The following is a 27,068-nucleotide window of genomic DNA, read 5'->3' on the forward strand; positions in this document are numbered from 1 at the left end:
AATGGATGATCCTTCATTTCCTGTCTAATCCACAGGCCTGACCACGTGTCCCCATTGAAGGAGTCCCAGGGGATTGACCTATATACCTGCTGACTCTTACTGACCTGTCACAGCCGCGGCACGGTGCGGCGCAGCCTGACATACTGCTGTGACATGTGCTCGCTCACGCTTTGCACTGCGCACTTGGTCGCCTCAAACCACTGCTCATTCAGACTGTGCACAGGGGGAATGGATACCGCTTTTTAAGGGGCTATTAATGCCCTTTAATAGGGTTAATCGACCCTGCTGATTTTTGACTCTCATTCTGAATTTTACGACACTGAAATCAGGACTGCAGTGAGTATGGTTATGTGTAGTCAGATGTTTATCTCAGGTGAATATAAACCCGCTGCTGTTGCATTTATGTTTACATTTCTTTGTATAATGTGTGTTGAGATGCTCCGGTACGTACTGTATCGGTAATGAAAGTGTGTGTGTGTGTCTGGGCACCAAACTGTGTCTGACATATTTCCCCAGTCACCTTAAGCTCACCCCATTCACACCTGCTTGGCAGCGTGCCCCTGTGCACGTGGTATTTAATAATTCACACTGACCCTCTGCTCCCCTGACCTTCACTTGTTACAAATTAATTATGACCACCTCTGTCGAATGCCTCATTAATCTCTGGGAGATGCGCAACTTGAAGGAGTATTATGCTGATCTCTGCCTTTATCCTTTTTTTTAATTTCTGTTCTCTGTTTGCTACTTTGAAGCCAGACATGGCTGTCACTTTGGTCCTGCATTTTCAGGAAACAGTTTATATTCTGGTAATGAAGAAGCTGTTTTGATGGCAAAGACGCAAATTGTTCCAGGACAACGAGCGGGAACAGACAAGGGTAGAAATAAAACTTTGAGACAGATGATTATGATGCGTGACTGTGTTTGATATTGCTGTGTTGTTTTCATGTTGGTGGTGGTTCTCCTCCCCAGCAGAGAGCCTGTGTCTATCTTCTCTGACAGAGCCTTGGTTGTTCTTTTATATTCATGATTTCCACTGAGACAGAAAAACTACCACTGTCATGCCATGTCATGCTTTTTTTTCCTCCACTGATAACTCCGGCCACAGCACGCTGTGAGCCCCCCCCCCCCCCCCCCCCCCCCCCCCCCCCCCCCCCCCCCCCCCCCCCCCCCCCCCCCCCCCCCCCCCCCCCCTGCCCACCACTACCACCAGTATAATGTTGATCTGGTGCTTTATTTGAAAGACTATACCTCACATGAAGGAAATGATACTGGTAATAAGAAGCTAAAATATTACACCTCAGTGAGGTACGTGACTGCACTTAATGACAGCTGACATTTCTTGCTCAGTTTGTGGTCTGGTTCCCGGCAGAGACGCCATGTGGGGGACAGACTCTGGCTGTGAGCTGACTGACAGGGAGGAGGGATGCTGGCGTTGTGTAGGTTACACATAGTAAGTCTACTCGCACATGTGCTGCTAAACCTTACTGATCAGCAGGGCTGCAACTAACCATTATTTTCATTATCCATCAATCTGTTGATTATTTAAACAATTAATCGATTAGTTGTTTATCGTTGTTTATGGTTGTTTCAAAAACCACAAGATGACGTCCTCAAATGTCTTGTTTTGTCCACAAACCAAAGAGATACTCAGTTTATTGTCATGAAGGAACAAAGAAACCAGAAATATTCACATTTAAGAAGCTGATATCAGAGAATTTTGACTTTTTTTTTTAAAGGAATAGTTCAACATTTTGGCAAATTGGCCTATTGCCATAATCCGTATAGTCATAGCAGTAGGTTTGTTACCTTTTTTTGTCGGTGCAAGCTATTTTCAGAACCGCGGAGCCGAGCGGCGAGTTGCTCAGAGCTACACTACGGAGGCTAATAGGATTTCTTGGTTTCCCTCATCAAACTCATCAAATACACAATCCAACAACTCTTAAAACGCTCTTGTGGACAAGTTGTGACCTGCACATTCACCACGCTATGAGATAATAACGGAACATTACGAGACAGAGTTGCCTTCAGGGACAGTTTTTCAGCAAACAGTCTCTGTATTTACCTCTAAAACAACTCTGTCTCGTAACGTTCCGTTATTATCTCATAGCGTGGTGAATGTGCAGGTCACAACTTGTCCACAAGAGCGTTTTGGGATTGTGTATTTGATGAGTTTGATGAGGGAAACCAAGAAATCCCATTAGCCTCCGTAGCGTAGCTCTGAGCAGCTCACGGCTCGGCCGTTCTAAAAATAGCCTGCGCCGACAATTAAAGGTAACAAACCTACTATGACTATAGGGATTATGGCAATGGGCCAAAATGCTGAACTATCCCTTTAAAAAACTACTCAAATTCGATTATCAAAATAGTTGATGATTATTGTGGATTGATTATTGTGTTGTGGATTATTGTACGTTTAATTGATCAATTGTTGCAGCTCTACTGATCAGCATATCAAGATTTCACCAAACCTGGGGGGACAGAGCCTTTTCCATCGCTGCCCCCTCCCTCTGGAACTCACTCCCCAAAACCAAACGTATCTGTACCCCCCCCCCCCAACATTCAAGACCATGCTCAAAACTCACCTTTTTAAATGGGCTTTTAATAATTGCTGTTTTTAATTTTATTTCATTCTGACTAAAGTGTAAAGTGTCTTTGAACATAAAAAGGCGCTTACAAATAAAATGTATCATTATTATTATTAAGATATACTTGTGTGTGTGAGTGTGAGGTAAAGTGGGACAGAGGGGTGTGACTGCCATCAACAACTGAGCAGGGAATAACAGCTAAAATGGTGTTATTATTAAAACGGTTGGTGTTGGTGTGTGGAATATGCAGCCTACACCAAGTGTAATATTTAGCAGGGTTCTTGAATGTGACTTCGTGAGTGCACTGTTTGTTTTTCCGTTGTGCGCGTTCCCGTTGTTGTTGTGTGGGTGTGTATGCTCCCACAGGACCTCCATGTCTCTCTGTGAAATTCTGCACTCTCTGGCTCCCTCCATGGGTCAGAGCTGTTAAAGCTTTCCACACTCCGTTTCCCCTCAGCAGCAGCTTGGCTCGATGGAACCTTTGTACATTTTTGTTATTTTCTGATTGCAAAAAAAAAAAAGTAGAAGAAGATGGTGTCAGATTTATGATCAGGATTCTGAGCTCGGCTGTTCTTTGTAGTGATATCTCCCTCCTATCATATAGAAACACTTCCACTATCAAGAGTGTTTCAGTGGGAGTTTAAAGTGTATGCTTCAATGCATCAATCACTGCTTCACTATTATTCTGAAGTAAGAAATGACGACAAATAAGCTACCTAAGGACAAATTTCAGATTTTCTGACTAATTTCCAGACTTATTGGAAAAAAAAAAATTCAAATAATTTGTGACATTTGAGTAATTAGATGCCTATCATGTAAATAAATTATGCAATTAATCGTTTGTTTTCATTATTCTGAATTTGTATGCCATTATGTCACCGAATCATTTCCAGGAGATTGTATAGGTACAATAGCGCATACAAAATAATTAACCCAAATAACTTCAAATAAGAACAAACCCAGATAAGTATTAATATTAATAATAATAACCCTATAATATTATTATAAATATATTTCCATTAAATAGTTTCCAATGTCCATACTTAACCAGACCTGGAAATGTATAAAATCAAATTCCATCCGTACTTTTCCATACTTGCGTAGGAACCCTGCAGTAGTAGTTGTTTGTTGCAGTTTGTAAACACAACATTCAATTTGGGTCTCTCCTCTCAGGCTCAACTGTGCAGAAAAGTAAAAGGGCTTGCAGCAAAGGTTTGGCCACCCTGCATACAGTAGTTAGTATATAGCCCCCCTTTGGAAACTATTACAGAGAGCTCAAGTCTCCTGGGTTTCCCATTCTTTTACAGGCTGCTGCTTTGTTTCCTTGTTTCACTCTAAAACTGTAGAAAACTAAAATAACACACTGATATCGATTAAAATATTGCAAAAGAGTGTTTCATGTTTAATTTGATGCCTTTTGGAGATCATTTCATCTTCCTCTTGCTGAACTGTCAGAAATTTGGACCAAACTTTTGCATGCCACTGTGTATTTGGTATTTTATATTGTAGGCTATTATAAACTCCAGTGCAGACACAGATACAAAATGTATACAAGCAGCTGTTAGACACAGTGGAGCTAAATAGCCAGATATTCCTCTTCTGGAGCTGCAGCAAACATGCACTAAGCAGAGAGTGGGTAATAAAACAAAGACGTGGTTGCACTGTGACAGCTGGACACAGCTGGTTCTCCATATCAGCTTGTTGTGGTTGGATCTTGTTATCGCAGGAGACATGAAAATAATTGTTAGTTGCGGCCCAAATATGCTTTTTCATGATTGAGATATCTCATTTGGACTCTTGTACTTGTGGAAGTGTGTAAACGGCTGATTAGTATGCAAACTACAGAAAATATATCAAGGCGGTTTTGAAATCCTCCTCTGAGACACTGTGGAAGACTTTCTGCAGGGGTTTGCAATTTATTTTTTCTTTTTCTGTGAAAGTTGGCCTAAAGTGAGTCAGCTAATTTTAGAACCTCATGGTTGATTTTTTTTTAGCTTCCAGAACACCTTTTATAGCCTCCAGTTCAGTGGTACGTGGTCATGTTGCGTCATCACATTTTATCATTTGTTGTTGTTGTTGTTTTGGGATTGTTTCATTGCCTTTTGGTTAAATTCATATAGAGAGAGTCATGAAGGGATTTGACTTCAGGGTGGTACACTCCTTAATCAAATGAGCTACTTAGAATCTCCATCTGTGCACTTTTAATTTGTTGTTCCCATACCTGTGTTAAGGTCGTTATCAGCTGTTTGCAATCTAGATAATGAATAAACGGGTTAGTGTGCTTCATTTCATAATTCGGTGCATTTATACCAACCACATCTGGATAGATACTGGACAGACTCACACACATCCAGACACACACACACATACACACACACCACGTGCTCACATACACTTTGTGTGAGTGATCAGCGCTGCAATGTCTCGGGAGCTCCTCTGAAAGTGGGATCAATCTATAAGAATGGGATCAATCTCTCTGACCTTTTCCTTGTGGTAACCTGCAGTGTTCAATCTCTCATTATTTTGACAGGGAAAGGGCAGCTGTTCCAGCTGTGCCCACTGGATAGAGCATCGCTGCACTGCTGGTGCTCAGAGTATCCACTTTTGTCTCTCATGGTGGAGTCAGGCTCACTCACTAGATTTCAGTTTTCAGTTGTATGGCTGTATGGTTGCCCATCCAAGAAAACATCGACAAGGTTTGCAAAGATGTGCCAAGAGTTGTTTTGATGTGCCAAGAGGATACATTATCTCAGTGCACATTTACAGTCCTCACTTACACTTACTTATAGTTTTCTTGTGGTCTGTTTTTTGAGCTCTCAGTGCCACCGTAGACATATTTGTTTTCTCAGACACAGAATAACACCGTAGCACCACCCTGCACATCACCTCTTCCACCTGCCGCCCTCTGGGAGGAGATACAGATCCATCCTGCGCCAGAGCCACCAGACCATCCTCAGCCCCACCCCCTCTGCCCCCTGTTCATCATCACACACCATACTCCACCACTGCAATAACTCTGAACTAGACTTTGCACAACCATCCACCCATCTCAGTGAGTTTACTGCCCCGACCCCTGTTCTTTCTGCAAACAGACGATGGACTTGAATATTGCCCTGCTGCACAGCTGAGCCTGCAACGGGTATTACTGTTGCTTTGTTGTTTTGATGTGTTAAACAGTACACAGTACATATTTTGGATATATTTATGATATTCGGGAGGCACTTTTTCACTTTTTAATACTTTTACTACGCCAGTATGCCATGCTTAAAGGGATAGTTCAACATTTTGGCAAATTCGCCTATTGCCATAATCCCTATAGTCTTAGGGGTAAGTTAATTACCTTTAAAAGGGACATATTATGGAAATATCACTTTTTAAAGGCTGTTTAACATATATTTGGATGTTTGTCTTGTCTTTCGGCCCCCAAAATGTGGGAATTGACAAAAAAAAATATGGAAAGGAGGCATAATATGTCTCCTTTAATTGTCGGTGCAAGCTGTTTTTAGATCGGCGGGGCAGAGACGTGAGCTGCACAGTATTTTCGCATTTCCCCTCATCAAACTAAGTAAATACACAATCCAACAACTCCAAAACGCTGCCATAATCCTTATAGTTTTAGGAGTAGGTTCATTATTATTATTGTCGGTGCAAACTGTTTTTATATCGGGGGGGCAGAGAAGTGAGCTCTGCACGGCGCACGGTATTTCCAGGCTTTCCCTCATCAAACTCATCAAATACACAATCCAACAACTTCAAAATGCTCTGGTGGACAAGTTGTGTCCTGCACATTCACCACACTATGAAATAATAACGGAACATTACGAGACGGTTGTTTTCGAGGCAAATACGTAGCCGGAACTACATTCCAGACACGGCTGCTGGGCGGAGTGTGCTTCATGTATCGTAATGTTACATAATTATACATTATTTATTTCATAGCGTGGCGAATGTTCAGGTCACAACTTGTCCATGAGAGTTTTGGAGTTGTTGGATTGTGTATGTAGTTTGATGAGGGAAACGTGGAAATACCATGAGCCTCTGTTGTGTTAGCTGAGCAGCTCATGTCTCTGCCCCGCCAATTTAAAAACAGTTTGCACCGACAATTAAAGGTATTATCCTAAGACTATAGGGATAATGGCAATAGGCAAATTTGCCAAAATGTTGAACTATGCCTTTAAACAACATCTCATTGCTATTCATACCTGTGTTAGTATAACAATAACTATTAAGTGCTGTATTGAGTTAAACTGAATTGAATTAACAAGAGTTCTGCTTGTCTTATGACTACAAAGTTTTCTCTCTGGGTCTCATGTGTCAGGTCCCAACAGATTCAAGTGAACTTAAGTTAAATTCATCATGTTGAGTGATGCTCTAAAAGCTATTGATGCTGTAGCTGCAGTGGCAGGAACAGACTGAAGGATGTAGGTCCAGTGCCAGCGTTCTGTCAAAAATGTCTGTCAGGCAATATGCTGCATGACAACCACTCGGTTTGACTCATTACATGTTGCAGTGAATAAGAGCAGACACTAAATGCTTCAGATGTAATTGATGGATTACAGTCGATGTGTAGTCCAGTCAGCTGCAGCTGAGTTACAGTTCAGAGCCAAGGTTAAGTACGTTCTCCACCAAGCAGACAGGTTAACCTCCTGCCATTTAATGAGGTTACCGATTCACTAACAACATGATCTCACTGACATACTGAGCCTGCTGCTGGCATGACTGTGCCACACACATACAGTAGATCCGCACACACACAATTAATCCATTAAAACACAAAAAGTGAGAGGTCCAGGTCAGCCTCTTGTCTCCTTTGTAGTTTTTGCTGCCGTCCAATTTCTATGTATTGAGCTGTTGTTTTCCAGAGGGCAGCAGACAGAGAGATTGCCACAGTGAATCGGCTGCTCTGTTTTTCAGAGCACGTTAAAGGCCCGGCCGTCTCACAGACAGCACAGAGCCTCGGTCCTTTTAGTTTACACGGACCTGATTTCCTCCACACGGTGTGGGTAGAGGTGGGAAGCTCAGCCCACATTGCTCACTGTGTACACGCTAAAGCACTCTACATGAATAATTTGCTACTCCCAGCTCCGGTTTGGCCTTGCTCCTCTCTCCCTTTCACCCACGCAGTGATGCTATGCTGATTCAGGAGCAAAGGGGAGAGTATGGCGGTGTCAAAACAGCAGGAAGAAAGCTACAAAAGTATCTGATTTAGATTAAAGGGATAGTTCAACATTTTGGCAAATTGGCCCATTGCCATAATCCCTATAGTTTTAGGAGTAGGTTTGTTACCTTTAATTGTCAGTGCAAGCTATTTTTAGAACGGCAGAGCAGAGCTGCGAGCTGCTCAGAGCTACGCTACGGAGGCTCATGGGATTTCTTGGTTTCCCTCATCTAACTCATCAAATACACAATCCAACAACTCCAAAACGCTCTCATGGACAAGTTGTGACCTGCACATTCACCATGCTATGATATAATAATGTAACGTTACAAGACGGAGTCGTTTTAGAGGTAAATTCATGCAACAATAACGAACCTACTGCTATGACTATAGGGATTATGGCAATGGGCCAATTTGCCAAAATGTTGGACTATCCCTTTAAATTCTTTAGATTACACTGTTCAGAAGAACAGTTTTGAGGAGGGTAGACATGAACTGAAATATCAGAGGCTGTTTTTTTTATGATCATATGCATACATGTTTATACACAGTGCACACACATCAAGTCTTCACTCTATTGTTGCAGAGCTGCACACGGACACTACTCTGACATTTCAACACAACTTTCTCTTTTTTTTTTTATATGTGAAAGAACCAACACAGATGGCTAGTTCTGAGAGAGCTGCACCTGTTTATATATAGCTTCTCAGTAGAGCAGATGAGAGAGATGAAAACAAAGCAAGGCTGTCTGTTTGGCATGCCATTGGCTCCATCCACACGTCGTGGTCTCAGCTGAGACAACAGATTCCTACAGGATTTGGGCACATCAAGAAAGGGTTTTATCTCAGAAAAATAGCATCAGTTTAAAAAAAACAACATTTTACACATTCAAAATGGAGCTACTGAATCTCTCCTTACTGTGTGTGATATATTTGGTTGTATTGTATTTAGGAATGGCATTTAGTCAAACTAAGTGGATAAAGTTAGAGCACAGTTCTGTCCTTGAAAGGTTTCCACTGACAAAGTGTTTGCCTGGCTCTTATTTTATCCCTTTTATGTTATAAAGAGTTGTAGCTGCCCACACCATTCCTAAGGTTGCTGCCGCGTTCCTACACGGTGAACTGCATATTTCCACAGTATTCATGATTCAGAAGGCTTCATTTCTAAAGGAGGGGAGTTGCATAATTTATCAGTCATGTTGCGTAATGGCTCTAATTGAGTTATTATGAGGTTCTGTGTAAAGTCATGTTCCAGCCATAAGTGCCACTGCCCCCTGCTGTATGCTTTTCTATTGATCACAAGCTACATGACGTATTAACTGCAACATTTACAGACAGCATGTCATATCATAGACCTGATCGCCTAACTCGGGTCTCGTCACTGTCATAAACTGTTTCAGTCAGCAGCAGCAACTGTTTTTGGTCAAGCTGTGATAAAAACCACTGTCCCAGCATTGTAACAGAACATGTTATTTTTGTTTTGTTATTATTGCTGTTTAGTTATTGCTATCACAACTGTTATTTTTATTTTTTTATACTGTTATTATTATGACCAAGGTTACTAGTATTATTCGCCAATTTCCTTTTTCATCACTATTATGATCACCATTTATATAATATATTAGTTAGACACGCACACACACACACACACACCTTATTTCGCATTTTATGTATACATCGATGTTAACCATCTATGTATGTTCACTGTGTTGTCTGTTGCGGGGGTTTTTTCACAATAAAAAAAAACAAAAAAAAAACAGATAGGGCAAGTATAAAAATTACTCAAACATCTCAGTAGCAAGATATCCAGATGGCAATGACCCAACCACTCTGTCCAGTAATATTAGACTTCAGTGTGTCAGTGTTTAGGTGTTAAAACAGTGCTATTATATTAATCAATGCACAGTAATAGGATTAGAGTAATCGAATAATCGGTTTGGGTAGTTTTTAAAGAAAAAAAGTCAAAATTCTCAGATTTCAGCTTCTTAAATGTGAATATTTCTGGTTTCTTTGTTCCTTTATGACAGTAAACTGAATATCTCTTTGGTTTGTGGACAAAACAAGACATTTGAGGATGTCATCTTGTGGTTTGGGAAACACTGATTTACATTTTTTAACATTTTTTAACATTTTATTGACCAAACAACTAATTAATTAATTGTTTAAATAATCCACAGATTAATCGATAATGAAAATAATCGTTAGTTGCAGCCCTAAATGGGATCACATATTAAATGTGATCTATTTTGTGGGACCACCCCCTTCTTTCTCCTTCTCCATCCTGCTCCTCATCCTTTTGTTGCTTCATTTGAGCCATCGGTTCGTCTCCCACCACCTGCTTCAGCCTGTGTCACTAATTGCCAGTTACACTAGACAAATAGACATGTCCTGTGACGGTCTGTCTCTGTGTCCACCCCTTCAGCAAAGTGGACAGTGAGTGAAACAGTATTTTCTACAAGACACACAAGGAGCTCTGAGGAGAGCAAATAATCAATACCTCGCCCACATGGGGCCTGATCAGTTTCTCTAAACGGGTTCAGTGTGAAGTGAAAAAGAAGACAGAGTGTGTCCTCTGCTCTCAGACCTTATTTGGAGATTTATCTGTCAAACGCTGGTCTCTGAGCTCTACATTAAGATACTTATCATGCTGTTAAGATGTGTACTCACTAAATGATTGTCACCCTCTGTCTTTTCTCAGTTATTTATAACATCCAGGCAGGTAACTCTTCCTCTAGGAAATGCGACAGAAGCAACAGAACCCCAATAACTTCACTAAGTGCTGATTGTATTTGACAGTTGCAACATGAGGAAGATGTAAAGGCATTTAGAGAAATGAATAATGTATATGCCACCTTCTCTGTCTGGGACTGCCATAGAGATGCCCTTTGTAGCCATTGAACATCTGCATTTTTTTAAATTTATTAGCCATTCCTGGGCTTGTTGTTGAACTCCATCTTATGTATTTATACTTTTGAAGTGTGAACTCAATACAAAAATTATTCATACGGGGGGTGGTAATCAGCAGTAGACGTGTTTATGAGGTTATTTGTTTTGCTGTACAAGTGTGTGACAGGAGAACCCTGGCTCTTCAGGCCCAAAGCGCCGATGATTATCATAGAAATGGAGGGTTATGTTACAAACATGGTGGCACCACCTCTTTTTTTCTGCTTTCTTGACCTGTAATATAACCATTTCTTTTCTTCAAGCAGCTTCATCAATCTGCTGCATTGACCTGAAATTGAATCCGCTTATGCTCATGTCCTGTCTTTGATGGGTTTTGTTCTAGATCCTCAGCCATGTCAGAATCTATAACTAGCACCAAACATGCTGCTCAGCAGGGGTGATGGTGAAGGACGAATCCTGCTTATTGCAGATAGAAGGTTTGCTGTGGGCTTCATCAGAGAGGTCTAATGACAGTTACACCCCTCCAATCTCACCACAGACGTGTTAATTTGTATTCATACAGCACTCTCCCTCTGTGTACCCTGCTTGAGAGTGCTTAATGTTGTCAAATGATTACGTCTTCTTCAAGAGATGAAAGGCCTTGTTTGGACAGGCTTTCAAATATTCAGTCGTTCAGACTCCCTATACCAAGTCCTCGGCACTACATGAACATTTATAGAGCAACAACTTTCTGATTCAATTTATTTAACTATGAGACACATTTATATTTCTGTACCTATCACTCATCATAAATAATAGTCAAATAATGTGTTTAGACAGTGTCAACATCAAAGTAAATACCGCTGTTGAGCATACTTAATCAGATTGCTGCCCATTTAAACAGTTTCTCTTCTGTTTGCTTATTGTAAGCACCAGGTGGGAAAAGGAACCTGTGAGTTTTGGTATTGACATGTATAATATAGTGTGTTAGGAGAAACCATCTGCTTTTGTATGATTATTTCATTTCACCATTGTTCATTGCTGTCCTCTTTGTGCTTGTGTTTTTTTTCCAGAAGAAAGAATGGCTGTGCTTGAACTGTCAGACGCAGAGGGCTCTGTCAGGAAGCTTGGGAGATATTCCTGTTCCTGCTGCTCCGCCAGCGGGATCCCCCCGGCCACCTGCAACAGCCAATCAACAACCACCTCAGCAGAAAGGGCCCAGTCAGCTTTCAGGGCCTAGGGCCGCAGGTCCTCAACAACAACAACAACAACAACAGAAACCATCGGGTCCCCAAGTAAGTGGCCCCCTCTCTCCTGCGAAACAGGCAGGGCCTGCCCCTCAAACCAAGGGGCTTAGCCAAATGTCCCCGCAGACCAAGGGTTCAGCCCAATCTGTTCCTCAACCCAAAGGTTCAACTCAGCCTCCTTCCCAAACCAAGCCAACACAACCCACAGCTCAGAGTAAAGGCCCTCAAATGAAAGGTCCAAATCAGTCACACGCTCAAAGTAAGGGCCCTGTACAGTCTGCTAGCCAAGTAAAGGGCCCGAGCCAGGCCAAAGGGCTGACTCAGACGAAGGGGTCTGCTCAGACCTCTGCTCAGGCTAAGGGCCCTTCTCATCCCTCTGGTGCCAAGGCTTCATCCACCCCCGGTAAAGCTGCACCCACCCATGCCAAGGCCTCTCCCACCCCTTCAAAAACAGTACCTACACAGTCTAAACCCACAGGTAACAACCAGGCCCGCAAACAGCCGCAGAACCAGGAGAAGACTAAAGCAACTAAATCTCTAAAAGAAGACGTCAAGGCCTCGCCGAAGAAGGCCCTGTCAGAGACTATCACGTCACCAAAAGACATGAAGATAGCTGAAGATGCGCACAAGTCAAGACACCATGAAGTGAGCTACCTGCAACTCCCTCGCCTTCACCTGTTACTCTTGATTCACATCTTTCATTTTATTTTGCTCCATTTGAATAATTGTAACCATCTCATCAATTGTTTTGTCACCACTGTCATCGACAACATCAACGCATTGTTATGTCATCATCACAAAATCATGATGATTTTATTGTTATCTGTCTCTTTTTTTTCTTCTTTTTCTTGTGACTATAATTTGTGTAGTTGAATTGTTTTTATTTTCATGCTTTTTTATCTTTTTATCAATCTTGTTCTTTTTCTTCTTTGTCTTTTTCATATCATCATTTTTTATCTAGTTAGTACTACATGTCATTAGCTTCTACAGTTATTGCTAATGTAATAATTGTTATAAGACAATCATGCCTTTATTAAAATTATCCTTTATCAGTTTAATATTCCACCTAATCATAATACTCTTGCTATCATCATCATCATCATCATCATCATCATCATCATCATCATCATCATCATCATCATCATCATCATCGTTCCCCCATTCCACCTTATTTTGTACACATTTATTTTGTTTGTATCAGATGCAAGCTTTTGTTTAATGTGACACTTGTGATGATATTTAAGCATTCTAAGCATGTTCGTTATTCTTCAACGGTTCGAAGAATGCAATGGAGAATGCGTCAAAGATGGAAATCAAGCATGTAACCAAATGACATTTGTCTGTAGTTGTTTGTATCCTCAGCTGTCTGTTATATTCACTCTCTGTGTCAGTGTATTTATCCATCTGTGTGTACATACATTTAAGGGCAAACTCAACCCAAATCAATAGAATAACGGTTCAATAAACTACAAAATAAGATAACATAAACAAAAGGCAAACAAACTGAATACAACAACTCTCAGTTCAAACTAATTATCGTGTTGTGAATCTTGTGTAGTAATTTTTAACGAAATGTATAAATGTTGCTCAGTGGCAGCTTATGCAAAGTCAAACTCACTTGATTTCTGAAATCAAAATGCAATATTTGGGTTGATTTTAGCCTGATATATTACTGTATCCAATTTTTGAGAAGGCACTTGTTCTTTGTTATGTAATTATTCTCTAATATTTTAGTGTTCATAACTATTTCATCTGTATTAGGTCTAGAACATTAATACTGCTCCCTATTATCTCAAAATGTTCATAAAAAATGTCACTGCTGATGAGTTTGATGAAATAGTGGGATACAAGATGTGCACTGAGGCTTGTAATAGACCTTGCCATGAGTTCATTTAGGGGAAAATTATGCCTTTTTTTTCCGCTCCTGACCTCTTTTTTCCCTCTTTCTCTCTTTCTGTAGGATTACAACAAATCCAGTACACAGAGTTTAAGTGACACCGGATACTCTTCAGATGGGATCTCGAGCTCTCAAGGGGAAATTACAGGCCAGATCCGGGAGGAAGGAATCAAGCTCAGTGAAAGGGGCGCTTCCATCCCCTCAGAAATTACCAAGCTAGAGAGCTCCATGAAGCCTCTGCTAGAGTCAGATCAGAAGCACAGGCCACATTCACTGTCGGTAGGACAGGGCCGGGACTATTGTCCTGAAGACGATGCAGCAAGGGATGAATCAGAGGATGACCTCAGTTGTAAGCTTCGTCATGATTATGTGGAGGACAGCAGTGAAAGTGGTTTATCGCCATTGCCAGTAAGACAGAAGAAGTCACACAAAGAATTAACAGATGAGGAATTCATGAGGAGACAAATTATGGAGATGAGTGCAGATGAAGAAGAGGCAGAAGAATATGGAAACCAGAAGACTAAAAGAGGGCATAAAACCAGTGGGGATGCGAGCAAAGAGAGGCGACGACTCTCTCACCATTCTAATAGTTTTGAGGAAGACACCAAAGTATCAGAGGGTGCATATAAGGCAGGTGAAGAGGAAGATGTTGTAATGGCTGGAGGCCTTCGACGCTTCAAGACCATTGAGCTGAATAACACCAACAGCTATAACCGAGACATGGAGCTCAGTACTGAGCATGACCTCCGAGAGCCAGAGCTAGAGATGGAGAGTCTGACTGGTTCTCCAGAAGAGCGGTCGAAGGGGGAATATTCATCCACTCTGCCTGCAACCACTCCCAGCTACACTTCTGGAACCTCCCCCACGTCTGTATCGTCTATGGAGGATGATAGCGACAGCAGCCCTAGTCGTAGGGCGAGACTCGAAGAGGCAAAGCAGCAGAGAAAGGCTCGACATCGGTCCCACGGGCCACTGCTGCCCACTATCGAGGACTCATCTGAAGAGGATGAGCTCAGAGAGGAGGAGGAACTACTTAGAGAACAGGAGCAGATGAGAGATTTAGAGCAACAGAGAATCCGAAGTACTGCTCGGAAAACAAAAAGGGATAAAGAGGAGCTACGGGCACAGAGACGCAGGGAACGATCCAAGACTCCCCCCAGTAATCTCTCTCCTATTGAAGATGCATCACCAACAGAGGAGCTGAGACAGGCTGCAGAGATGGAGGAGCTCCATAGATCATCTTGCTCTGAATACTCACCTTCTATGGACTCTGAGGCAGAAGGCTTTGAGATGATCGGTGGGAAACTTTACAAATCAGGAAATGAATATAACCTTCCAACCTTCACATCACTCTACTCTCCTACAGAAAAGACATCAGCGGTGTCGCCATCTGATAAGACACTGAAAAGTGCAGAGGAGGTTTATGAGGAGATGATGAAGAAAGCACAGCTCATGCAGAGGCAAGGACAAACAGGCAGCCCGCAGAAAGTTGCCTCTCATCCTGACGGTAAACATAATCTTGAAGCAGGAACTGTCTTAACCCCTGGCTCAAGCCCAACACAGCTTTCCGCACCTATGTCCTTCTCCACGACAGGGAGCGATCCAAGAATCCCAGGAATCCATGCAGCGCAGCATCTGTCAAAAGAAACACAAAACAGGATGATGACGCAGAGTGCCAAAATTGAAGGTGTTGTCGGAGCTTCCACAACCAAACCCCAAGTCAGTCAGACCGCCACGACCCGACAGGCAGGCAGCACAGCGCCTGCTGGCACCAGAGCAGGCTCTCAGAGGCCAACCCAGGCACCACCTGACCCTGGAGCATCCTCCCTGTCCTCCAAAGTCTTCTCCCTTTTCAAAGGTCCTAGCCCTCCACCGTCCCCTAGTACTTCCCCGACACAAAGTCCATCGCGTACCCCATCTGTTCGACCCGCTGGTGGTAGCGGTAGGCAGCTGCCATCTTTGCCTGGTGGGGCTACATCAGCTGCAGCCCCTCATGGAGCTCAGGCAACTCAAAGGGCAGTTTCACCACGTCTTGCACGTCAGCAGTCATCTCAAGATTCGCCGGTGATGGTGATAACGATAGCCTCTGAAAAAACTAGTCCTGCCAAGCCGCTGACTGTAAATTCTTCTACTTCCCCTTTGTCATCACCTACACAGGTCACTTGTAAAACATTATATAGCACCCAGCCCCCACCTACAAGTTCTCCCACATCACCACAAATGCAACCATCACAGCAACAGTCCCCTAAGCATTCTTCACAGATGGTTCAGAATGTTGAAAAAGTTAATGTTGGGATTAGCACAGTGACCACAACTGCACATGGGCGTGGATCTATGGAAAATATATCCCTGTGTAAAATATCAAATATTCCAGGGACTACAAAGGTTGTGGGTCAGGGCCAAGTACATCCAAGCACTAATGTAGTAGATCTTAGAGCTCCTCAGAGGCCTGCACCAATTATAATGACAGACCAGGGGATGGACCTAACGTCCCTTGCCTCTGACACAAGAAGATACTCTTTAGGATCAGAGCAGCCATCCGGTCGACACACAGCAGTGCAGCCTCTTATTATGAACTTGAATGCACAGGAGCAAGTGCATGTGTCTGTATCTACACCAACCACAGTTAGTGTCACTGTTGCAAGTTCATCATTCATGTCCCAATCAAAGCAGCCAGTGGTGTATGGAGATCCTTTGACAAACCGTGTAGATCTGGGGCAGGGGGTTGGAACAGCTGTATGTTTAACCCAGAGTAAGCCAGCAATTTCTGACCCATCTATTCCCAAAATTGATGCCTGCCTGGAGAACCTGGGTATACAACAGCAACAACTGCAGTTACAGCAGCAGAAGCTCCTGCATCAGCAACAGCTCCTTGAGCAGCAGCTCCAGCAGCACCAACAGCAATCCTCTTATGCTCGTTACAATTTAGCCAATCAGGTCCAGCCACTGCTGATGAAAAAAGACCTCGTAGTGAGCCAGACAAGCAGTGCCCAGCCTGTAGTGACTGCTAGTGCCATACCTAGAGTATCCCCCCTGGCTCCACCATCAGTGTGTGGAGCTCAGGCTTCTAATGTTCCTCATGAAATCTATGGTGGAGTTGCCTTAGAGCTAAAAAACAAGCCAACAGTAATGAATTTGTCCACTGGTAAACCTCATGTTATGATGGTGCAACTTGATGAGAGTAACACGTCACAGGTAGGGACAGTGACTCAACTGGTAAAACGAGAGGAACCTCCTCCCCCTCCTCAGGTCTTGGATCTCACAGGACAGATCAAGTCGGAAAACCAGGTGGCTTGTTGTGATGTTGTTTACAAATTACCCTTTGCTGGTTCCTGTTCAGGGTCATTCACTCAGAAGCCTACAACGGTATCCTCAGATAAAAACCCTACCACTGAAACCTCTCAAGCAGCCCACCCTCCCCATCCACCACACTACAATGTCAGCCAACAACAACCGCCTCAAGTGACACAAGGAGTGACAGAGGAACATAAACCATATCAACCACCCATAGTTCCCTCAGGAAGAATACAGCCCTCAATGTCTGATACTAATCTGCCTTCCATGACTGATGCTGGTCACTATCAGAACAATGTCCAAGGGGGTCTGGCGGTAGATCTTAGCAGCATGAATCAGCCTTATGATGGTAGTTATCTCGGCATGGGAGCCCAGTATGGATCTTACACAGACTTGCGTCACCAAGGAGATTTTGCAGGCCCTTCATTACCCCTTCGCCGATATGGCTCCATGTCAAATATCAATTCTGACCATGCATATGGTTCAGGATCACAGGACTCCAATCTGGCTCAGTATAGTGCAACCACTGCCAGAGAGATCAGTCGCATGTGTGCAGCTCTGAATACAGTGGACCAGTTTGGGAGCCGGTTCGGAAACCCTGAACTTGTATACGGAGCTGGAAGGGGTGGACCTCTAGGTAGACTTAATCTTCAGCAGAGCTTAGCATCAATAAGAGCAAACCTTCTGTATGGCCCGGATGGAAGACCAACGGCAAATGGCCAAACCCTAACAAACCTAATAAATGCCAGACAAGCAAGTATTCGCGCCTTGTACCCTGCTGCTATGAGAGGAGGTGATGGCATGATATATTCCACAATAAATACTCCAATAGCCTCTACCTTGCCAATTACCACCCAGCCTGCCCCTGTCTTGCGTCCAATGCCCAGGGGAATTTACAGACCATACCCTACAGGTGTAACAGCTGTACCATTGGCTAGTCTTACCAGGTTGCCTCAAGTGACTCCTAGAATGCCTCTGTCCACACAGGGACCATACTCGTACCCTTCTCCAAATCAGTATCCTGCATCACCTACACCATCAGGAAGTGTGTCTGCTGCAAGCAGCTCACACCAGGACACCCCAGTGTACCTTGGAAAGCCTTCAACAACAGTTGCTCCACAAACAGCTGCAACCATTCCACCAACCCCATCTGTGGCACACTTAGGAGCACAAAATGTACCAGCACCTGGTCTGCAAAACACAGAAGGTCAGCAGACAGACCGCCCTCAATTTCCCTCACAGACTGTTACATCCCTCCCTCAAGCTCATAGCCAACCTCCAACTGCCCAGTCAGTTCAGGCTCAAATGCAACCACAACAGGTACCTACTCAAACTGAACCACTATCTTTGACTCAAACCCAAACTCAAGTTCAGCCTATAAGTCAAACCCTGCCACAGGGCCAGCAACAAGCAACACCCCAAGGTGCTGCCCTTGCACAGAGTTCCACACTTTCTCCTCCCATGGATGCACAGACAGGTAAGGAAGATGAGAGACTCAGTCAGCAACAAGAACATATGCTACAGCTGGAGCGAGAGAGGGTTGAACTGGAGAAATTACGGCAGATGCGTCTACATGAGGAGCTTGAAAGAGATCGTATGGAGCTCCAGCGACACAGAGAAAAAGAACAATTACTCGTCCAGCGTGAAATTCAAGAACTACAGACAATCAAACAGCAAGTCCTGCATCAACAGCAAGCAGAGAGGGAAACTCAGCTCATCATGCAAAGAGAACAACTGGCCCAGCAGAGAATGCAGCTTGAACAGATTCAGTCTCTGCAGCATCAGCTTCAGCAGCAGCTAGAGGAGCAGAAAAGGCAAAAAACTGCAGCAGTGGAGGCAGCAGCAGCAGTTGCAGCAGCAGAGGCAGCCGCTGCATCGGCAGCAGCAGCAGCAGCAGCAACATCTGCACAGGGTACTATTCAAGGCGTAGTTGTTGGAGGAGGGGCCCCTCAAGGGTTCATTATCTGTGACCAGAGTGGTAGAGTTATTCAACAAGAAGGACAGAGTGTTCAGTTCTGGCAGGATGGACAGGTGGTCCAGGCTGTGGTAGCTGCTCGACCTATCCATAGTTCTGCCTCTGAAATGTCTTTGAGGAGCAGTGACAAACAGGCTGATTCCAAGACCATGAAAAAGCAGAATTCCATGCCTCGGCTGAGGGATGGCTCAGAGGAGGACTCTGTGAAGAGGATTACAGATAGCTGTGTGCAAACTGACGATGAAGATGGAGAGGACAGATTCATGAACAGACGTAGGAGAACAAGACGTATTGCGGACTGTAGTGTACAGACTGATGAAGAGGACCAGGGAGAATGGGACCAACAGCCAGTAAGGCGCAGACGATCGCGCGTATCTAAGCACTCTGAATCCAGTGGTGAAGCCAAATCAGATGTGTCATCTAAAGTGGCTTCTGCAAGTATTGCTAGTCAGACCACAAATGATTCATCATGCCAGACCGAGCCAGACCAGCTTGGCAGGGTTTCACCTGCAATCCACATTACCATGGCAGAGACCTCAAAGGTTGACCTATTACATTATATAGCCGCCCCAGAAAGGACCCATAAAGGAGAGAGCCTGGCCTGCCAGACAGAGCCAGAGTCTCATTCTCAGGGTGTTGTTGCCCCTCAGCTGAGTGTCCCCACAACTATCAGTCCATACTCCACAAGTCTGCATATAGTTGGTGCAAACACATCTGATCCAACATCTCCTAGACTCCAGGGAGTTGCTAAGTTTGAAAGGCGAAAACCAGACCCTCTGGAAATTGGCTATCAACAGCAACAAAATGAGTCTCGCCAGCCCCCCAAATCTCCCCAGGTGCTATATTCCCCTGTATCTCCATTGTCTCCTCATCGTATGCTGGAAACAACATTTGCCTCCCAAGAGAAACTCAACAAGGCCCATGTCACACCCCAGCAGAAGGCTTTCACAGCTGAATCACCCCAACGCCACCAGACCCTACCAAGACCCATAAAAAGTGTGCAGCGCTCCATGTCAGATCCCAAGCCTCTCAGCCCCACATCAGAGGACCCGGCCAAGAACAGATTTTCGCCGTATCATCAACAAGCTCTGTCCAACAGTCAGGTATGAAACCACCACTTTATCATGTTTTTACCACTCACAGCAATGTTTACTGTCATGATAGCTAAAAATAAAATATATAAGTTAAGGGAATGGATTCACAATATATATATATATATATATATATATATATATATATATATATATATATATATATATATATCTAATGTAACAACCCCACAAAATCTAATCAACAGTTTCTTTAAATAAAGCCACAGCGCACTGTGCATAAATAAAAATTTTAACCAGAGACTATAAAAATCCTCAAATTAGGAATAATGTTTTTTGTCCTGCATTGAAATGTGGGTCTTTCGTTCATTATACAAATATAATAAGGATGTTTTCACTGCTGATATACAGTATGCACTGATGTCAAAATGAACAAAAATAATTAGATAATAAAAAATGTATAAAACATAAGAAAGAAAACATTAGATGCATTATTTAATAAATTTGAGGTATTAAATTCCAAAATGATGGAACAAATTCTTTTCACAGTCAAACCAAAGGCCTGTTTGACTAATAATGATTTTGTTCAGTGTCCAAAATAATGAACTGCTTTGCTACACTATAGAAGTAGTCAATGTAATGTCTTTAATTAAATTAAAATATGAAACAAATAAATATATGCCTGTGCAGGATGCTCTGTGTGTATATAGAGGATCACACAGGATCTGGCATCGACAAAGTGACAGAATGTTCTCATGAGAGCAGCTGGTCATGCCAGAAAAGATTTTCCCATCATCCATTTCTGCTTTTTCTCCTCCCTTATATTTGCCTCTCTATTATTTTAGTCTTTTTTCCTCCCTCTCTCTCTCTCTCTCTCTCTCTCTCTCTCCCCTCCCCCCCTCCCCCTCGTTCGCTCTCTCACTCACTTTCACTGTCATGTCTTCTATATCTGGCAAACCTTTAAGAGTTGCCAGGGGGACATGCAATGTGGAGCAATCCTGGTGGTGCTTTGCTATCTTCCTGACTGTTAGCAGCTGGTCAAAGTAAATTAATATTGCTCTGCGCTTAGACCAAAATCAGTCTGAGAAGCAAAGGTAGAAATCAGATGTCAGGCATTTTACACATTATACATCTGATCTTTAGTGTTAGTGGTTCTCTTTTGGATACTTAACAAAATCACCATGGATCTACTCACTATTTTGTAAGTAGTAGACTAGCATAGATGTCTCTTTAACTATTGCTTTTATTTTGAATGTTTGACTGTTCTTCTCTGCATGTTGTACATAAATAGTTTAAGCAATATGAAAAGAAGACAGACACTCTGGGAGTTTTATTAGAGGGGTTAGCAGAGAATATATTTAAATGAAATCAGTGAAATCATTGTATTTTGGTATCTCCTGGCAATTTCTAAGAAAAACTGTTTTACCATTTCATGCCTGTGTACATTTATTATTCTGCTGAAGAAAAGACTCTTCTTTGTTCAGTATTTTATTTGAAACTGTTATGACATTCATATTTGAATTTTGAAATAACTGCAGCCACAATGTTACACATGGCTAAATTGTCCTGGTTTCAATTCTGGGTACAAATAGCAGCTTTATTGTATGATAGAGGGGCTTTGAGTTGACTACACTGACTGCCACTTCTCAACATTTTACTTACCATTGTTAATCAGGCATAAAATGTAAATCGACACTTAGCATTTTTGGCTTCAGTGAAAGAACATTTTAATCAATGTAATGGAATCAAACTATGTTAATCGGAGGCTCTCATTCTCCTATAGTACATAGGTCATTAATTAACATCAAGTGGTCTGACAACATATCAGACTCTATAGCTCTTCACTTAGGTCTAGGGATGATGAAATTTGCAGACCCTCTGCGAGTACCCAGTGTACAGTAATGAGTCTAATTTACATAAACACATTCTGTTTATAGCTCGGTGTTTGCTGATGTGTCTCTGCCTCTCCTACCAGATGGCCTCCCTGCAGCAGCAGCAGAACTCTCTGATGAGGAAAGTAAAGAGGACTCTCCCCAGCCCCCCTCCAGAGGAGTCTCCTCTCCCCATTGTTACTCCAGCACAAATGTACAGCTCTCCTGGCATGCCCCAGAGGGTCCTGCCTAGACCCAACCAGGGGGTCACTAAGGCCGGCCTACTTAGTGAACTCAAAGCGGTGGAACAAGAGTCGTCAAAGCTACGCAAGCAGCAAGCCGAACTGGAAGAAGAGGAAAAAGAGATTGATGCCAAGCTGCGATATTTGGAGTTAGGCATCACCCAACGTAAAGAGACCATGGTGAAGGAGAGGGAAAGGAGAGAACTGGCTTACCTGAGATGTATGGGCGACGCCCGTGACTATATGTCAGACAGTGAGCTCAATAACCTCAGGATGGTAGCTGCAACAGGGACCTTTGACGCCAATGGTCTGCTGACAAGGCCCAGCACTGCACCGCTGAGTCAGTTTACTAATGACCTCAATGCAGCTTCTCAGTATCCCTCAACCTCATCTTATATGTCCTACTCATACCCTCAAACTCAACCATCAACACAGCAGCCAGGCTCTGCTTACCAACAGATTGGCTTCCAACCCCCTCAGTACCCTTCATCCTCTGCACCCCAGCCAGGAACTTTCCAACCCCATCCCCCACCAGGCCCTGGCTACCAGAACCAAGGAACCTACTCGTCCCGCATTTATGCCCAGTCCTCCTACCAGCCAGACCTTGGCATGCAGCAGCATGGTCACCAGGGCTTCCACCAGCCTGGTCAGCCTATGCCAGCTCAGACCCTCCCCTACCCCAGCCACAGTTCTTACCAACCCGTCCTCTCCTACCAACCCCAGGCAGAGATCCTTACAGTCCACCAGAGACCAAGGCAAACATCTTTGGCTGACCTTGAGCAAAAACTCCCCACCAACTATGAGGTCATCAGCAACCCAGCAGTATCAGTGGCAACATCAGCACCAGATACCAACTTTGGCACCGTGTACAGCAATGCATATGGACAGTACCGTCCCCCTGAGCCTGGCCTGACTCACTCTGCGGACAGCCCCACCTCTGCTTACGCTTCAGATGGTCTCTACACCTCTAACCTGGAGCAGAATATTCCTAGGAACTACGTCATGATTGATGACATCAGTGAGTTGACGAAAGACAACACTAACCAACCCACCGATGCTTTAGGTCATCCTGTAGGAGGGCGTTATCGCACTGAGAACGGCCCTGCTCGTGGGAGCGGCTACGGTAGGCCTGAAGATGAGCCTGTGGATGCTTACGGCAGACCTACAGGCTCAGCCGGTTACCAAGGAACAGCTGACAGCCGCACCAGCACCACAGTGAGTGGAGGCTCTTCCTATTACTACGATGATTATAAACATACATCACGGAGCGGCTCAAGCAGCCACAAACTCGCATCCAAGAACCTCGCCCCTGCAGTAGTCTCCTCTAAACGCAGTAAGCACAGGAAGCAAGGAATGGAGCAAAAGATTTCGAAATTCTCCCCCATTGAGGAAGCACGGGATGTGGAGTCTGACCTCGCCTCTTACACAATGACAACATCAACAGGAGGCAGCTGTACAGTTGTGTCCAGATCCAAGAAGGTTCAGGACGATACCTACGGGATGAAGAAGAATGCATATGATCAGCAGAAATATTACGGCACCAGTCGTGAGGCTCTTGAGGAGGAGGACCGTATGTACAGCTCTGGAAGGTCGAGGTCAACTGGATATGGTATGGACAAGATTTCCTCCAGGGACGCCACAGGCCACAGGAGTAAATCCTATGAAAGAGACGCCATGGAGCGGTCTCAGAGAAGCAGCCGCAGCGGAAGGCCTCCCATGCGCAGCCAGAATTCGGAAGAAGAGAGCCCACTCAGTCCTGTTGGGAAGCCTGTGGGCATGGGGAGAACCACTGGCATACCGGAAGCCCATGATGTCAGGAATCAGTATGGCTCCAGCCATTCGTTGCCAGATGTGCAGGACCACCACAAGAAGGACCTGCCGAGGAGTCATGTCTATAAACCAGACGACCCTTACCTTGTAGATGACATGCATTGTGCTGTCTCAGACAGTGAAGGTAACTGGTGCTGAATCATTTGTACTGCATGAAATCCGTTCTTCCCGTCTTTAAAGTGTGCTGGAAAGAAAATGCATGCCAAGTGTGGAATTTTGAGAAGAGCGCATTCATTTGTTTGTCTGTCTTTGTCTTTTTTTATGGACTTAAAAAACGCAATGAAGCCAAAAATGCCTGTTTTATATTTGTTTTGCATACAAACTTTTTCAGTGTGAGGTGATGTCTTTTGTTTTTAAAGTTGTTGTTTTTTTTGTTGCTGTGGCTGGATTCCTCAATAATGTGCATGGCTCTGGAATTTGGGGCACGTTTTCCCAGTTTTTTTGCATGGCTTCAGTCTGCATGCTGCTCCTCTCTACACATTAAACAGTTGACTGATGATGTTTGCTTTGGTTTTGAAAAGCCTATCACCTGGGCCAAGAGGAAACAGACTGGTTTGAGAAGCCACGAGAGGCCCGAGCTGATCGTTCTAGACATCATGGAGGTGGAGGTCACTCATCAACAGGTAGGCGTAATAAACAAACCTACCATGATTACGATGAACCTCCAGAGGATTATGGACCGCAGGATGAGTACAACCAACAACGCCACTCCTCCTCTACAACATCACGTGACCACCGTCACCATGGCGGCAGCTCCGGCAGGCACAGCTCTTCTCGCCACACCTCAGAGGATCCCAGGTCCTCTCGACCTTCCAGGACACACCCCAAAGACCCATCTGGTCCTCGTACTGATGGCAGAGGCACCTCGTCTACACCAAGAAGGAGCGGTCCAGACTCGCGCTCTGCACAGGGAAGCCCCCGGAACTCAGGCGACTTCTCTCGTGACGCAGCCTCTGCCCATCACCATGGCACTGGTGGGAGGAGCCAGAGACCCCAAGGAGATCGCTCCAGGAGGCAGGATCCATCTGCTGTAGGGCCTAAACCACCACCACAACAGCAGCAGCAGCAACAGCAGCAGCAGCAGCAGCAGCAGCAACAGCAGCCCCCACAGGGCCATGCTGGACAGCAGCCCCCACAGGGCCATGCTGGACAGCAGCCCCCACAGGGCCATGCTGGACAGCAGCGGTCAGGCGGTCAGGGTCAGTCTGGGCGACATCCAGGCTCTGAACCACTTGATGTTAGTCAGCCGGCCCACCAGCAGAGTGGACAACAACAACAGCAGCAGCAACAACAACAATCACTGCAGCACAGCCAGACCTCTCAGAGCAGTCAGCCCACAGCAACCACTGCAGGAGCTGGAGCAGCACAGCAGCAGCCCAAACCCGGCCAAACCCCACCACAGGGACGCCAGGCAGGGGGAGTGCCAGCAGCTGGGCAGCCTGCTCCTACTACAGCGGTTAGTGGACCTCAGCGTGGCTTTACTTTACTCATATGGAAAATAATGACACTATATTTTTATGGTTATGAAATGTGGTGGTAAATGCCATTGTTGTGTGTCCTATTGGACCTTACAAAACAATTTAAAGGAGACATATTATGCCCCCTTTCCACAAATTAAAATAGTTCCCAGGTGTCTTAAAGACATGTCTGTGACATGCTTTGGTTAAAATACCTCAAGAATCAAACATCACAGCTCTTTTCATCCTCTCAAAACAGCCCTGTTCAGAACTGTTGGCTTCAGTGCCTGTCCCTTTAAATGCAAATGAGTCACTGCTTGCCACACCCCACCCCTTCTACCAGTCCCAGGTAGGGGTGGTATTATGCAAATTCGAATTCTAGTTACATCACTGGAAGACAACTGAGGGAACAGCTGGATTTCAATCGCCTGCACATCACAGATTTTTTTTGTCAATTCTCACATTTTGGGGGCCAGGGGGGCAAGACAAACACCTAAAAATATGTTAAGGAGCCTCCAAAAAGTGATATTTCCATAATATGTCCACTTTGAAATTGCACAATTTGTGGGCATTACATAGATTACATTAGAAGAAAATTTGGTGAAGGGTGGAAGGGAAATTAAGAGTTACACTAAATCATAGATAATGTTGTTTTCTGATTAAAATTAGAGGACATCCAATTTAAAATATTATGTAGTAACAAATTAAACCTAGCCTTAATTTAATTTTTGTCTCTAATACATTTTCTGCAGGCAAAGATGGACACTACAACTGCAGCACCTGCTGCAGGGGTGAAACCTACAGGAGTCCCGGCCGCACCTCAGCCTAACAAAATAGCTACACCTCCTTTAACAGGCATAGGTAAGTCTCAGTTCCACCACCACCATAAACCACACAGTGACCACAGGCTAATGATGACATATGTGATGGTTACGTTGTTTGCTGTTTGCAGGCTCCAAGGCTGCCCCTGTTGGGATCGGTAGCAAACCCGGAGGTATTGGCAGCGCTGCGGCAGGACAGCCACCTGCTGAGGGGGAAAATGTCCTCAGCAAAATCCTGCAAGGAGGGGCAGCAGAGCAGGCGGGAAAACTGGGAGATGGTACAGTCATGAATAAATTAATGAAAATGCTTCTGTTTAAACGAGTGTATTATTAAACAAAAACAAAAAATTAAATTAAAATAAGACACTGGAACTCCAGTGCCCACTTCACTGTTTGACTTAGGATGTTTGCACATTACTCTATTTAACTTCTTTCTCTCCAACACACAGCTCTGACTGGCCTTGGGAAGAAGTTCACTTCATTTTGGTGAACTAATCAGAGAAGGGTAGGTGAATTCAAGTTTTTAAGTTTATGTTGCAGGAAGATGTTTGTTTTTCCTAAATTTGTATTTAAAGGAGACATATTATGCCCCCTTTCCACAAATTAAAATAATTCCCAGGTGTTTTAAAGACATGTCTGTGACATGCTTTGGTCAAAATACCTCAAGAATCAAACATCACAGCTCTTTTCATCCTCTCAAAACAGCCCTGTTCAGAACAGCTGGTTTCAGTGCCTGTCCCTTTAAATGCAAATTAACCAC

At 44.0% G+C, this 27,068-nt stretch overlaps 1 protein-coding gene across 1 annotated transcript in view; it reads left to right on the top strand.

The window, feature by feature from the left end:
* The window catches only part of bsnb (bassoon (presynaptic cytomatrix protein) b), a gene marked incomplete at both ends in the record, with an annotated part of 82,619 nt that extends 55,821 nt beyond the window's left edge, over window positions 1-26,798 (top strand). Inside the window, 7 exons of the mRNA XM_083972240.1 lie at window positions 11,699-12,517; window positions 13,833-20,141; window positions 22,063-24,154; window positions 24,552-25,486; window positions 26,240-26,348; window positions 26,440-26,586; window positions 26,758-26,798. Of these exons, the coding sequence (XP_083828366.1) occupies window positions 11,699-12,517; window positions 13,833-20,141; window positions 22,063-24,154; window positions 24,552-25,486; window positions 26,240-26,348; window positions 26,440-26,586; window positions 26,758-26,798 (10,452 nt within the window). The remainder of the gene's footprint in view (window positions 1-11,698; window positions 12,518-13,832; window positions 20,142-22,062; window positions 24,155-24,551; window positions 25,487-26,239; window positions 26,349-26,439; window positions 26,587-26,757) is intronic.
* Between the last annotated feature and the right edge of the window lie 270 nt (window positions 26,799-27,068).

This window comes from Trachurus trachurus (assembly GCF_905171665.1).
Source record: "Trachurus trachurus genome assembly, chromosome: 5".
Taxonomy (NCBI): Eukaryota; Metazoa; Chordata; class Actinopteri; order Carangiformes; family Carangidae; genus Trachurus; species Trachurus trachurus.